Genomic DNA, 15,305 nt, shown 5'->3' on the forward strand with positions numbered 1-15,305 from the left:
CAAGCAAAGATGCTGTTCCATTGTACGGGAGAATTGCATATTATTTCAATTCCGCACCTATCTTTATCCTTGTAACGGTGTTTGTTTATTGTTTGTTTCTCATCAGTTATCTGCTTCCCAAAGTGTAGAAAATACCAACACATGTTTACTACTGCCCATTAAACCTAATTCTCAAAAGCTGCTTAACACGTTTACTCTATTTTTTGGCAACTTTGTTGCATTGGGTAGGCCTTATTAAGATCACATTATTATTCTAGCCTAGTATATATAGTGCCAGCCTCTTGGCAATCAGATGTGGGAGAGGCTCTTCCAAAGGAAAACGAAAGTGTTTTGCAGAAAGCAGAATGGCCTCCTCCTGCCGTGAGTATCTTTCGCGCTATGTTCCTTGTAACATTTCTATATTTTACTGTTCATATATTTTATAAAGTCTGGTGGTATTTTGTTTACTGTTTGTTTATATTTCCCTTTAAATCACATGCGAATTATTTTTAACAGCTCTCATTCTATCAGAGTTTCCATAAAGATTTTCTGTGATGTCAAACATGCCTAAAATGTGCAAATGTGCAGCATATTTAATATTTTAACAAGACCAATAGTCTAGATTTGAACTCTTATTCTGAGACACTGATCGTCATTGTATAGAATTAGACGTTTACTTTCTGTTTCATTTACTGTGAAGCTCGATTGCATAGAATGCCTACAGAAAACCTGAAAGCTGGACTTTAATAGTTGTGTTTTAATTCCTCATTTACATAATTAAATTAAAGTTAGTATGCACTTTTTTATACGTTTTTATAAACGTATATTATTAACATGTGTGAAACTCTTAATAGCATGTTTAACTAGCCAGCAGGGGGCAGCAGATAAACATGTTATTAATTTGCAATACAAACCGGCACAGAAACTTTGTTTTCAGATTTTTCTAATAGTACTAGAAGAATTGTAAAATTTATTTTATACATATATATAAAATAATTAACATACATTAGATAGAAAGGTGGAGCAGGTGAAAAAATAATAGCTACACATAGTTCTAAAGTGAAAGGGACAAAGCAGCTCAACAGCAAGTGAGGGAATGCAGCTTTACAAGTTTTCAGCCTGCCTTTATTACCAACATATCGAAACTATATTGTCATACGTTATTTCAAAATAAAAAATACTGTAGTGTACAAAATTATTGAGCCACCCCTCACTTCTCAATAGTTTGCTTCCAAGGAGCCAGGCTGTTAAAGCGGTATTGAACAATGCTACTCTAGACTTTCTGATGGTTTTCCTTTGGACATTGGCTGCTTTATCACTCATTTACAGTCCAGGGCTTGTACCTGACCATTGTTTTTGGTTGTTAAGCCACTTAACATTGGCTTAACGATGTTAAGTCATTCCAGCAAACAAAAGGTGCCTAACTCAAGTTATAAAATATTCGTTGATCCATCTGCTGTTTGCTGAAGCCTCATCACAAATGGTTTCAGTGGAAGAAGAAGCCATTTTTAAAGAAGGGAAACAGTGAGAAAAGGCTGAGGTATGCCAAATTACATAACAACAGGGACTGAAAATCAGTGGCAGCGGGTCTTAGAGAGTGATGAATCCAAGTTTGAAATCTATGTTTCTAATCATCATCAATATGTGCAAAGATCAAGAGAGAGATACAACTGTGAATCTGTAAAATATGCCGGAGGCTCTGTCATACTTCGGAGCTGCATGTCAGCCAGTGGTGTTAGGGATCTTGTCAAAATTGTTTCATCAATTTGAATTATGAACATAAGAAAAGTGCAGTCAGATTTAAATCCACCATGCAGTACCAGCTGATTGGCACTGGGTTTGTTTCTCAGCATGACAAAAAGCCCAAACACACTCAGTGTAGTAAAAGCTAGAAAAACACACAATAGACCAGCATCCCCAGAGCCCGGACCTCAACACTTTTGAAGCAGTGTGGGATCATCTTGACAGAAAATGGAACAAAAGGCAGACCAACATCCAAAGAAGAGATGTGAATGCCCTTCAAAAAGCCTGGAGAGCTTTTCCTGAAGACTATTTAAAGAAATGGGGGGGGGAAAAGCCTTCCTACCAGAGTTAAGGCTGTGTTAAAGTATAAAGGTGGTAAAATCAAACATTGACAATTTCCATGCATATTTTCACACATTTCAATAAGTTTCTGGAACAATTTCCCCACTCTACTAGCAAAAGCTAAACAAATTAGGGGTAACTCAAGACTTTTGCTTAGTATCATATGTACTTTAACATCCTCAGCTCTGACAAGAAAGGTCTACCACAAAGCCCTGAGCATTAGTGAGATCAGATGTTGTTTCTGTGCCTTCAGAGTCTGGCTCAGAGTTACCCTTTGTAGTTGAATTCAGGCCTCAATGCAGGTCGAGTTCCACAGTGAACTGTATGTTTTGTTATGCTTTTCCATTCTTGTAGCAAAGTTGCCCAAAAATATGTACCTGTATTTGTTCATATTACTTTATATATTCAGGGATGTATCTCTAGTAAATAAAGAATTTAGCTGTATATCGGAGGAACAAAATATGAAAGCATATCATGCATTTTTTGTTGTTGTTTTGTCCAGAGGCTGACGATGAAAGCACTTATGGTTCTGATGTCAGCAATGAGTCAGACAGCGCTGAACCATCAGATGAGGAAGACAATGAGGAAGACGATGAGGAAGACGTTTTACCCTGCAAGTTTTACAACAAAGGAAACTGTAGGGACGGAGAAAGGTGTGCTTACCTACACGTTTGCAAGTATGCTCTTAAAGGAAACTGTCGTTACGGCTCCAAGTGTAGACTAAACCACACTGTAAGTCAAGGTGTGCCCTCCAGTGCAAGCGGCAGGACTCCGGATTGGTCATCATCTAGTCATGGTGAGTATTTGCTTTTGGGGTTTTTAGTTGTTTGTTTTATCGCCACAAGACGTTTTCTTTTTTTTCTTTTTTTTTAATTTAAGTGAGAAAGATTATTTACAAGTGAAAAACATTCAAGACAGTTTTTAGTCTTCCCAGGACAAGATGTTCCACTAAATTTCCCACAATGTCAAACTGTGCAATGCCCAAAGAAACCAAACAGCTACATTTCAGGCTTGCAGGCCTCTACAGGCCTCAGTAAGCATGTTAAATGTTAAATTTCACGAAAGCAGAATTAGAAAAAAACTGAATAGTATGGGCGTTTTTCAGGAGAACTTCTTCTCCTGTGGTGGAGGGCTGATAATTTGTTCTTGTTTTACCGCCACGAGACCTTGGGCGCCTTGCAGCCCCTGAATCGACCATGAACTCCTCTGTTTATCAAAGTATTTTACAGTCCAGTGTGAGGCCATCTAGCTGACAGGTAACACTTTGGTCTCCAACAATATCAGCTAGTTCCTAACAAATAGCTGCAAGAGCCACATTTTACCTTATACATATATTTACATGTTCGAGCCATATTAGAGCAGCTTTAATGTCCAGTAATAAGTCACTAATTACAATGTATAATGTCTTTTTGTTTTGTTTTTCTAACCAGACCAGAGGCTTACTGATGGCCGATGCTACCAGTGGCAGCTCAATAACGGAAGAGGCTGGAAAGATGTTGAAAATGATCACATCCTTGAGGCCCAGTATTCGCTGCCCCACACCAAAAGCATCAAAATATACAACACATCATACGGGTAAGCAATGAGTTTATGAAGAACTTTTTATTTCCAGGCACACTGTAGTCACTACATGCTTCAACTTTCCTCTCTCTACAGGGCGGTGAGCATAGACTTTAAAAGGATGAAAGTTCTTGGGAAGAAATTGAGAGTGAGACGCCTGGATGACGGTAACACTGCGTGGATTTGGTACTGCATGTTGGGTCGTCGTTGGATCAAGTATGGAGCCAAGGTAGATAGCAACTAGATCTTTGCTTAAGTTAATGGAAATTGTTCTCCTTTGTCTGTTTGGTAATGATTCTTCTCTCCCTCGCGGACAGGATTCAAAGGGCGTCTCCACTCCTGTGAAGAGCTCTGACATAGAGGAAAAGTTTCAGAGAAATCCAACAAGCTCCTTTACTTTTAACATCAATGGTGAAACTTTGGAGCTCAAATTTAAAGGTGAAGTGAATTCACTAATCTGTAAATTTGTAACACCCTTCCAGCTAAATTCCAGCTTTTTCTTAACAGTCATTGTTCCTTATTTCTGTTTGTTTGCTTAGAAATGCAACAGGTGAGTAAAAACAGAAAGAGGAAAGTCACCCGTCGACCTACGTACCGGCAACCACAAGCAGTCGGGGGGTGAGTGTTCATTTTCCTCAAGGATTTTTGTTCAGTTAAAAATTGTCAAGAAGATAAGATGAGAGAATTTAACATAGTTTTCTGTTTTATGAAATATTTTTGATTTTGTTGTCGCAGAGTTGCTCTAGCATCCTCAGGTTTCCAGAATCTTAGCTTGGGCACTAAGCCACAGTGGGAATTTGAAGGCGACAGTGGAAAATGGCACAAGTTCAAACACAGGGTATGTCATCTGTGCAGTGGATGTCATTTTTAGGATTATTCAAAGTACAATTTCTGAGTTATTGCATTGACATAAATCATCACAGTTTGTCTGTGGATTTTGTCTCAACAGAAAAGGACTTCCACTGACTGCTCAGTAACCAGTGATGACATTGAGAGCAAGTACCAACAAAACAACAAAGGCACCATGCTCTTCACAGTGGCAGGACAATCCTACAATCTTGACTTTGGAGGTTGCGTTTTTATATTTTAATCCTGTAGTGAAAAACTCGAAATAATAATTAATTGTTGGCTCTTAGAGGCATTTTAATAAACAACTGACTATCCATATCTACCTGTTCCAATATGAAAAAGTGATGTAACATTTATTTAACATTAGACTTTTGTTGATTTGTTTGTGATTTTCCACAGCAATGATCCAGACCAACGTCAGGACCAATCACACACGCAGGGTGAGACGTGTGCTGGTGTGAGCCATCAAGATGATTTCCTGACCTCCAGAAGACTGTGCAGCAACGTAACCACGATGCTGCCGCGTTCCTCTAACTTGAGATTTATATGAGATTTATTTTTGGATGGTTAACACATCCTTTTTATTGTTGAATTTCAGAATTTACCTCATTGCAGGCCTTGTCATGGGTGAAGTTTACAAGGACACTTTTAAATGCTGCCTGACAATCTTCCACTCCAATAATGCATTCTACCAACTTGCCTTTTAGCATCATGGTTGTTTAAATTATTCATCTTATCAACTCAGGTCACAGTGAGCATTTTTTTTCCACACTTCCATATGGGGATGGAGGGGAAAATTTGTTCTTATAGCCAATAATTAAACAAAAGTAAGTGTATAACAAACACTTTGAATTCATGGGATATGATACATTTGCCTTTTTTTAATGTAGAAAAATGAGATGTAACTGTGCAATATTAGTTCGAGGTCTTTTTGCACATTATCTTTGAGATCTTTTTATGCTTTTAACACACAAACTGCCTTGAAAAGTCTCCGTGCCTCTTTGCATTGTGCCACAGTTTTTGCTTTTTGTGGTTTATTTGGCTTTGCACAAATGCACCAGAAACGGGTTTCACTGATTTGGGAGAACAGACTACTGCATCTTTGTTATTCTCTAAATGTAATAAAAAATGTTTGAAAATCACAACACACCAAGACTTTCCCCTTTTTTGTATGCAAGTAGGACGCCAGAACCTCAATGGCCAGTTTTAAACAAATATTTTTTCAACAGCTTGCTTACATTTACATTTACAGAGGGCGATCGTGGCTTAAGAGTTTGATGGGAATTAGAAATGTCCTATTTTCTAATTATAATAAAATTTGGATTCTTGTTGAGTCAACACTAAATTAGTCAGAAATGTAAATGAATATAAATATTTCTTTGGGGTAGTGTAGACCAAGTGGCGAGGAAGGTGATAAGTAGACAGAATCAGCATCAATTTCTTTTAATTGTACTTTATTTCTGACATCTCCATTATACCATTTTTAAAAACACCTCGGTAGGCAAAACCTCACTTGCTTTATACAGGACTTTACATACACCTGAATCTCATTACTCTCTACCACTGAAAAATAGGTTAGACCAAACAATATGATCTAAACAAAAAACAGGAATAAGATTATGCATCTAACTGACAAACTCATTTACACAGCTAAATGGTTTGAAAAGTAAAACACTGCATACAATACAACTCAAAATGTTACTTTAAGGAAAATAAACAATTCTATACACAATGAAAAACCCTGCATTTGGTTGCACCCTGTGATGCAATCAATGACATGACGCTATATAAGTAGGAAGTACTGGGGTGGCCCCTCCCACACATACAGAACCTCAACAAATGGACAAAAATGGTAAGTATAACCAAAGCAACGTAACCAAACATAATTTATTAGAAATTTACCTGTGAATAGAAGAAAATTCAAATGACCTGATGGTTAGTAGTATTTGCTTTAAAAACATATGCATGGATGTAATGGATGTAACTAATGCTACCACAAACACACTCGGGATAGTATGTAAAGCAAAGTTACACCAGCAGTGTCTAAATTAAAGCATTATGGCCAACTGTACAAAAACAAAACAAGAGATTAATTATCGATATGATCAAGAGACGAGTGGTAAATGAGTAACTTTCGTCATAATTTATGAATAACTTTTAACAGAACACCTATACAAGTGTACAGAATAGGAACTGACCTCACAGCCCATTGTCCCTTCAATGGTGCTGGTTTCAGTCATTGTGCAAATGTACCAATTTATAAGGTTGGGGAAACCTGCAGTCAGCTGAGACTGAAGAAGTCGCTCCGATGCATGACGAAACGTTTCACCCACTGAAAACGCAACGTCCAGATGAACAGAATCAGCCTTTGGGAACTGACAGCGGGGGGTGTGACATATAAATGGGGAATGTTACATATGACGGCACTCACACATAATTAAGACACGCTTACAGATTTTGTCTGTGAAGGTAAGACAACTCTAAGCCATTGACAAAATAGGGGAGGGGGCAAAACTCAGAGGGTGGGGTGTTGTTTACAGGTAGGTGTTAGTGAGAGAAGAGATGGGCAGCAGTGGGCTGACAGAGTAAGGAAGGGAAACAACGAAGTCTCATGCACAGTTAATTGATTAGCAAGGTAAATAGCAACTGGATGGAGAGGCGCTGTTTCATAACAGTCATGTTAATTAAACAGCATCACAATATGAAAGAGTCAAAGAACTCAGTCCTTCTGAATTTCAACAACCAGTGCAGAGCCTTTTTGGTAACATGTAACTTTCTCATGTCTTAACTTTGTAAAGCAATAGGAATATTTTAAAGTTCCTGTTCCTTAAACTTTGCCACATTAAGTTGCAGGTAGTTTTGTTCACACCAAATATCAGCGTTGTCTACTCTTCCTTATAACATCGTAGGCCACAGGGAAGTACAAAAGGGTAATTTTGCGGTGAACTGTTCCTTTAATACCATGAAAGAGCAACTCTACAGTCATCTGATGGCTTCACTGTGCTTTAATTTTTGTCGCTGTGAAAAGAAACCAAACCACTGGAATCAGCTGTAGTGTACACTCTCTAGAGACAGCCTTAGGGGAGCGTCATTATCGGTACTTTAGCTCCACCTAGCATTTCCCATGTACGCGCTAAATTGCATTAGCTGAAGCCCAGAAACGAAAGTGTAAGCCATCCGTTTCAGTGAAACTATCCGCCGGCTTCGGTCCTCGATCGCAAGTAAATACAGCGATTTAACGAAACTATTTTTTTCAAGTTTTAATCTGGAAGTGGCTTTTTAAGACCGACTGATTGTGTTATTTTCTGCTTTCATTCTGTCACAGTGGATTTTTATTATGAGATGACGGTAAGTGTGTGTGTGTGTGTGCTATGTGGAGGGGTTTGACAGGGTCTGGAAAAAAAACAGGCGAGCTTGTGTTCATGGCATCATTTCTATTAATTGCTTCCAGGACAATAATGAGGAGGAGCAGATTCCCCAGAACACCCCAGGTCTGTTTGACGTGACAGTTTAACTTCCTGCTATACTGCCTCTATCACTATAAGCCCATAGTTTAGAACACAGAAGACAGTAAAATGAGAACATGTAGCATTTTAAAAACAAAAAATGTCTAGTTTTGAATTTAATGGCACTAATACATCTCAAAAGTTGGGATAAGGCCATGCTCCCCGCTGGGTGGCATCTCCTCTTCCTTTAACAACAGTGTGTAAATAACGAGCTGAGTGCTGATAATAACCCAGACCATCCATTTGTTCTTTAGGCTGATGTTTTCTAGAAAGAATTTTAGATTTTGACTAGTTTGATCACAGAACAGTTCTCCACTTTGCCTCAGCCTAAGAATCATGGTCATCTGTAGCTTCTTTGCATGATAGTTTTAACCTGCATGTATGAATGGTGCGGTGATCTCTGAAAGTGTTTCTGAGCCCACTCAGCACCTTCAGTAACAGCCTGTTTTTAATGCAGTGCTGTCTGAGGATGGCTCGTGGGCATCCCACACTGATTTCAGATTTGCATACAGAGATTTCTCTAGATTCATGTCACTGACATGTTGCCATTTAAACTAATTAATTGCAAAATGTTCCTCCAGCAGTTTTTTTTCTTTTTAGTACTACTTAATTTTCCTTTTGTTGCCCTCATTTGAAATGTTTGAAATGTGTTGGTGTCTTCAAATTCAAAATAAGCTAATATTGCTCTTAAAACAGTACATATTCTCTTTTTAAACACTTGATGTATTGTGAGTAAGATATTGGTTTATGAGCTCACTGCATTCTGTCTAACATATCTTTATTTCAACAGTCAATGGGAAGTATTATGAGTGGCAGCTGTCAGTTGGCCATCAGTGGCTGAAAATTGAAAATGACCATGTGATTGAGACCCACTACTGCCAACCAGGAGCCAAGGGAATCAGTATCAATACAAGCCATGGGTCAGTATGTTGTGATTATATCTGATAGTATCAGCAACTTTAACGAAGTGAGAGTTGGTCAGGGAAGGGAAATGGAAATGTGTCAGATGCCATTTGAAATTTTACAAAGGTAAACCGAAACTCAGTTTTTGGGCTATTATAAATTAACTTTTTACTGTAGGGTGGAACAGTCCTGTAAATCCTGTACGCTTACAAGAAAAAGGGTTCAGTCAAGTTGAGCCATAAAATGAAATGGATCAGCTGATCAAACACAACATCACCCAACATCACTGGAAGACATCAGTTCTTCTATGCATCCTAAAGTTGCTTTAGCCTGCACATATGCAAGCCACTTTTGAACCCCTCCTCACGCCATGTTTACGCCATGCAAGGCCATTATGTTAAATATAAACGTTTGACCACAGAGGTCCTGTCTATAGAAAAAAATATAATTTTATCAACAATAAGTGTTGATACAGATACAGATTTTGTGTCAGGACAATGGAAAATAAATTATTGCATCAATAATCTTTTTTAAAAGGAGCACATTCAGAGAAGTACACTTTTCATTTTAATCTTTTATGTTTCCACAGGGTGGTGTTCATAGATTTTGATACGTTACAGGCTAATAATCCAGGTATAAAGGTGCAGAGACTAAGCTTCCTTCCTCGGGGGCAGGTGGAAGACATAGGCTGGTACTTCAGAGATGACCAGCTGTGGTGTGAATATGGAACACAGGTGAGGAAAATTGCAGGAATTAACTCCTTAAATTTACTTGAAGGTTTTCTTTGAGTATTCCTTGTCATCTTCCTCTTCAGGGTTCCAACACCATGTCATCATCAGTCAGCAGTAGACAAGTTGAACAGCAGTTCACCACGAACCCTCAGGGAACCTTCAGATTTACAGTGGGCCATACACCCTACTTGATTGATTTCTCCAGTATGTGGTGTTTATAGTGATATATTATTGTGAGCTTGCTCTTTTATACAGCTATGTAAATGTGTTTTCATTTCACCTTGTAGCCATGACGCAGAAAAACATCACCACAGGCTTACAAAGGAAGCTGCGCAGGCGTCCAAAATTATCCTCCAACACTGGAGCGTAAGACTTTTTTCTTTTATTCCTGTAGTTTAGACAGTCTTTGTACACTGAGCAAGCTTAGTATACAGAGATGTCAGTAAGAAAAGTATCAAAAATCCCCAGGGAATAAATAAAAAGTTTCTCTGAAGAAGGCTAACGGATGTCACGGGAAAAGAACATGAATGATAATCACTTCTTGTCTCCGCAGAGTTGGCTTGACCTCAGACTTGCCTGCAGCTTCCTCCTCGCAGACCGGTTCTGTGGGCTACAGGTGGGAATTCATGGGAGTCAGAGAGCAATGGACAGAATACCAAGCACATGTAAGTAGGTCATCCAAAAACTGCATGGAAAAATTTTAAAGACTTGCACTAAGCTGCATAGTAGCATCAAAGATATGTAACCGTCCTTACCTCGGCAAAGGAGGTTATGCTTGCATGGCACGTGTACGGATGTCTGTAAACAGCTTGAGAAGTTTTAATGAATTCTGATAAAACTTTGTAGGAGTGTAGAGTGGGGTCGTGTTAGCAATCCATAAAAATTTGGATTACATCGAAAGAGCTCTTCAAGGTCAGATTAATGATTTATTGGTCGAAAATTGACAGAAAGCCTTGTAACTCTGAACTTATGATTCTTACAAGTGTACTGTCAACATATAGAAAGGGCTGTAAGATTTCAAGTATCATGTCACATCTGACCTCTGACCTCTCATTAAAGGAAAGGAAAAGTTTCCACAGGACTCTATAGAGTCCTCTTGAAAAACTAAGTACACCCCAGTAGCTTGTAGAACCAATTTTAGCACCAATAACTGCTTTTTATATGTGCTGTGTGCAGATATGTTCATTTGACAGCGCTGCTATTGAGAGACAGTACCAGCTGAACAAACAGGGCACACTGAACTTCAAGATTAACAGATATTCATACACACTGGACTTTTCAGGTATTGTACACACTTCAGAACTGCTCTTCTGTTAAGCCAAACAATTCATGCTTTTTTTTTTTTTTTTTTTAAGCAAATCATATGGCCACTGAGACATTATCTTCATTAATTTATCATAGGTATGTACCAAGTCAATAACAATTTAGGGACAAGAAGATCAGTTAGAAGGACTCCTATATATGGTGTTCAGCAGAACATCAGGTAAGGAGAAACATTTGACCACACAGTGACCACATCTCTTATTTTGTGCTAATTAATAACATGAATTAGGTTAAATATTATATTTTGAGGACATTTACTGATGTTAACACTAAAAGATTGACTAATGTTAAGATTGTTTTGCCTCAAACACACCAGATATGCACATAAAGATGTATATGCTGTGAATGAATGAATTTCAAATCTTTTGTTTTGTTTGTTTTTTGTTTTTTTTTTAGTTCAGGCCCTCAGCCACAATGGCAGTTCCTAGATATGGATGGATCATGGAAAGATTATTCCAAAGTAAGCCACAACTTTCTTTTTATTCATGTGTAGACGGTGCTCTAGAAAATCCTAGAGTACATCTAGTGCATTCCATCCATCCGTCCAGCCGTCCATCAATCTTCTGCCAGGTCTGGGTCATGGGGACAGAGATGCTCAGACCTACCACTCCTCGCCTCCTCCTCTGCCTGAAAGTCATGGCCTTGAAGTTGGAGATGCTAATTATCATTCCGGCTGCTACTACACACTCTGCTACAAACCATCTCGGTATGAGCTGGAAGTCATGGTTTTATCAACCCAATGAAACCATGTCATCTGCAAATAAATAAAGAGATAAGAACCTGTGACCACTGAACTATTGGCTGTGCCCAGAAATTCTGTTCATGAAAACAGAATCAATGACTAAGGACAGCTCTGGCACGGTCAAGCTTCCTCTGGGAATGAGATTGTGTTCGTGTGGGCAATATGAACCAAGCTCTCATTGTGGTTGTACCACAATACTCTATACTCCTAAAGCACTGTCAAAAATGCCCTTTTTAAATCCACAAAACACATCTAGAGTTGCTGGGCAAATTCCCACATACCTTAAAATTCCTTGGTGTCTTTTTCGGGTAGAGGGAAACTACCACTCCAGTCTGCTAGTAAGGAATTGGGAAGTGTGTCAACCAAGAGGGCTCCATAACATCCCGAGCTTTTTGAGAAACCTGGGGCCTCGTCCCTTAGAAGCTTCATGTGTCTCAGTGAGCAGAGCCCCAGTGGCATGAACCATAGTGAGTTCTCATCCTGGTCCCCATAGTCTTGTTACTTTACAAAAGGCCAACAGTGGGATTCAGGAACATTTCAAACTACTCCTTCCACTACCCCACAATATCTTCAGCTGAGGTCAGCACTCCATCTCTGCTGCCTCCCCCTCCCAAGTTGTCTGACTGTATATATGTATAATATAATATAATAATGGTTATTCATCTATAATATTTCTGTTGAGATGTTGTAGGTTTTGGGGTTAATTCCAAACTGAAACACAAACAATCCCTCGCACAGTTTACATACTTTAACATGGAATTATGGTAATTTGAGCAAAGTATTGGGTGACCTAACCAGAATTTAACAACATTGCCTGACTGTGTTTTCTCTGATGTGTTGTTGCTCTGTGTTATTCAGAGAATATGCAGCACATCCAGTCAGGAGATTGAGTTCCAGTACAAACTAAACCCATCAGGAACTATGACATTTTCCACCAGGAACTTTAGCTATGAGTTAAGCTTCTCAGGTAAGCAGCAAACATAATCAGAAACCTTTAAAGTTAAAAGCCATATTCAACGATTTGTATAATTGAAGTTGTGAATAAATGCACTTTTTGTCTTTTATAGCCATGACTCAGAGAAACCTGAGCACGGGCACAACCAGAACGGTGAGAAGACTTAATCAGTGACTGAGCGGACAACAGATTTGTAGGTCGGGGGTCAACTTAATGATGATCCTACCAGTTGTGTCACTGCCCACCTCAGGTTGGCTCTCCTGTCAGAAACTGCCTCCTGCCTTCCTCCTGCCTTTAACTTAACACAACTGATAGACATTTACTTTGTGCCCTCCGAAGATATGTTGTTTTTAATGCAAGCGTTATAAATTTTTTTTTTCCACATTTTAAGATGACACTACGTTTAGTGTTAAGCAGTAAAATGTATTTCCTTTATCAGTTTTCTACATTTCTGGGTTTAGGGCTGGTTTTAGCAGATTATTCCATATTTAAATAAGTGGAATCATTTACAAATAAATCAGTGGGAGGAAAAAAAAAAAACTTGAGTTTACTTTAAGCCTTTTGTTAACTTAACTATGGTTTCATAAAATGCAACATGCTTTAGTAAATCTTCAAATATTCACAAGTTGTTGTAATGACTGGAATTTTTAAAAGTTTTCCCTTTTTATCCTTTGTCCTTAGCATGCATGTTTTTAAGAATTTATTAAAAGTGCCTTTTAATCAGTGCACTTTGCTTGTGTTTACTTTCCTTAATTGAGGTTCCTTACATTTACATTCCAAAATCTAAATTCGTGTTTTAAAGTCATCAAAGAAATAACCACCATATATGGTGTACAGATGTGTATATGTACAAATCTTCAACCTAAGAAACCAGCACTGTGACACATAAAACAAAGCCATATTACACATGCAGGACAGCAGCTGTATACAAATAATCTTGTGGAAGAATAAGCTTTCAGTTTCTCCTTTGAGCTTCTGCTAGGATGCATCCACATGTTGATCTAAGTATAACAAACGTCTACTTGAAGACATTTTTAATCTTGCATGGAAAAAATAGGGAAATTAACAGAACACAAAGATTCAGTTGAACAATTAAGACTCCCATTAGTAGCGTTTTATACAAAAAAGGTAGTGTAATAAAAGATAACACATTTCAAACTGTTAGCAACAATCATCATCTGAGGAATCAGTGTGACAAAGGTGATTACAAAAATGCTTATGTCACATAGCATTCTGTAATAACTTTTTCTCAAATATTTTATATTCCATATTTGTTTTTGGTGTTTATAGGGATGGCTCATTAGCTGTTTACATATTTGCGGGAACATATCAATTTAAGGAAGCAGGAAAGACCAGAAAACCAACATAGAATACAGCCTTTGTGCATTAACGTAGTAATAATATATCCTAATATAAATTATGTAAATGTTGTAGTGCAGGGCTGTGAAACTTGCGGCCACCCCTACTTACAGCCCGTATATAGATCTTGAAGTTACTTTTTTTGTTAGAGAGGATTTGCGGGAAAAACTGCATTCACGTTTGTAGTTTTGTCTTGTTATACATAACTTGAAATTTAAAAAAAAAACAAAAAAAAACACACACACACACACACAAAAACACTCTTTTGGAAATATTTGTGGGTGTTTTCTTGTTTGTTTCTTTTAAAGTGGCCCTCCAATGAGATGACAGTGCCAACAGTGGCCCACAGCTTAAGTTTGAGACCCCTGTTGTAGTGTGTTGCAATGTTAGAATATAAAGCACCTGCAGAAGGCTGTTGCTGTGTAAATGAAACAAAAATGATTTCTGTTCATCTGTAAACTTATGTTGACAAAAAGAATACATCTACAATGTGATGAACCTTACTATTGACTTATTTTATTGTACTGTGGGAGTTTTTTTTTTTTTTAATTTTATTTATTTCATTCTATTTCTATTACAAGGATACTCAATTCTGCACTTTAATAAAGAAATGCCCTAAAAATTTCTGGTTTTGTGTGTTTTTGTTTTATTCACAAGTACTCAAACAGAGTCTTGCCCTCTCTCCATTCTAGACTGGCACATACAAGGCTCTCTAAAGGGTAATTGCAGGTAACTAAGACAGCGATAACAGCATTAGTACGTCTTCCTCATAGGCAATTGAGGGAAATTTTATCTTCTCTGAATCATATGGACCAACCAAACCCTAGTCCACACACTGGATGAACTTTAGCCCACCAGCAGAAAGTGAAAGCAGTTGTTTGTGTGGAATGGCACGTTTAGGTCTGTCTTCGATCATAAGTAAGTAAACCGGCGTTTAACAAAGTTATCTAATTACATTTTAATCAACAATGCAGAGAGGTGATTTTCTTCTTTTTTGTTTTCACAGGTGGTTTTTCTGAGTTGACGGTAAGAGTGCTGTATAAGTCTAAGCAGTGGGGAAAAAGGGGATAAAAGGTTTTGACCACAATATGTTTATTTATTGTTATTCTAGATTAATGAAGGAGCAAAGGTCTATTGGCAGGAAACTGTAGGTCTGTATGACACATTTACATGCATACATTCATTTACATAGGATTGCCTTTTAGTCCTTTGACTTAAGGACCGTTGATTTTTCTATCTCATCTGACTGTGCCAACAGCAGCTACTTAAAAAGAACAATATGGCCTAAAATAACAACTAACCATAAAAAATAA

At 38.0% G+C, this 15,305-nt stretch overlaps 2 protein-coding genes across 5 annotated transcripts; both read left to right on the forward strand.

Moving 5' to 3' along the window:
• Positions 1–243: 243 nt before the first annotated feature.
• Positions 244–5,620, forward strand: si:ch211-244b2.4 (uncharacterized protein LOC541512 homolog). The gene is made up of 9 exons (XM_005930221.3): positions 244–360; positions 2,567–2,860; positions 3,495–3,639; positions 3,721–3,853; positions 3,942–4,062; positions 4,164–4,242; positions 4,360–4,462; positions 4,574–4,694; positions 4,873–5,620. The coding sequence occupies exons 1-9, from the start codon at positions 345–347 to the stop codon at positions 4,932–4,934; spliced, it is 1,074 nt and encodes a 357-aa protein (XP_005930283.1). The 5' UTR covers positions 244–344; the 3' UTR covers positions 4,935–5,620.
• Positions 5,621–6,289: 669 nt separating this feature from the next.
• Positions 6,290–13,561, forward strand: si:ch211-244b2.3 (uncharacterized protein LOC557230 homolog). Of its 4 annotated transcripts, none has more exons than XR_001336582.2 (13): positions 6,290–6,325; positions 7,925–7,964; positions 8,770–8,899; positions 9,472–9,616; positions 9,697–9,817; positions 9,901–9,979; positions 10,167–10,278; positions 10,790–10,895; positions 11,015–11,096; positions 11,333–11,396; positions 11,485–11,642; positions 12,537–12,645; positions 12,746–13,561. XR_001336582.2 is itself a non-coding variant. In XM_042224176.1 (12 exons), the coding sequence occupies exons 1-12, from the start codon at positions 7,816–7,818 to the stop codon at positions 12,805–12,807; spliced, it is 1,056 nt and encodes a 351-aa protein (XP_042080110.1). In that variant the 5' UTR covers positions 7,513–7,815; the 3' UTR covers positions 12,808–13,561. The 4 variants fall into 4 exon arrangements, 1 of the variants encoding a protein (XP_042080110.1); XR_006054782.1 differs by lacking the exon at positions 6,290–6,325 and adding an exon at positions 7,501–7,821; XR_001336583.2 differs by lacking the exon at positions 7,925–7,964 and having other exon boundaries at positions 6,305–6,325.
• The last annotated feature ends 1,744 nt before the right edge of the window (positions 13,562–15,305 follow it).

This window comes from Haplochromis burtoni, unplaced genomic scaffold (assembly GCF_018398535.1).
Source record: "Haplochromis burtoni strain Fernald_Lab_line unplaced genomic scaffold, NCSU_Asbu1 Contig_131, whole genome shotgun sequence".
Lineage (NCBI taxonomy): Eukaryota > Metazoa > Chordata > Actinopteri > Cichliformes > Cichlidae > Haplochromis > Haplochromis burtoni.

What these genes read in the sequence shown, in the direction of transcription:
- si:ch211-244b2.4 (XM_005930221.3), top strand. An exon ending in ATATACAACACATCATACGG is followed by an intron (nt 3,640 to 3,720) that starts GTAAGCAATGAG and finishes CTCTCTCTACAG; the next exon opens with GGCGGTGAGCATAGACTTTA. An exon ending in GGCACAAGTTCAAACACAGG is followed by an intron (nt 4,463 to 4,573) that starts GTATGTCATCTG and finishes TTGTCTCAACAG; the next exon opens with AAAAGGACTTCCACTGACTG.
- si:ch211-244b2.3 (XM_042224176.1), top strand. An exon ending in GATTCCCCAGAACACCCCAG is followed by an intron (nt 7,965 to 8,769) that starts GTCTGTTTGACG and finishes TTATTTCAACAG; the next exon opens with TCAATGGGAAGTATTATGAG. An exon ending in CTATGAGTTAAGCTTCTCAG is followed by an intron (nt 12,646 to 12,745) that starts GTAAGCAGCAAA and finishes TGTCTTTTATAG; the next exon opens with CCATGACTCAGAGAAACCTG.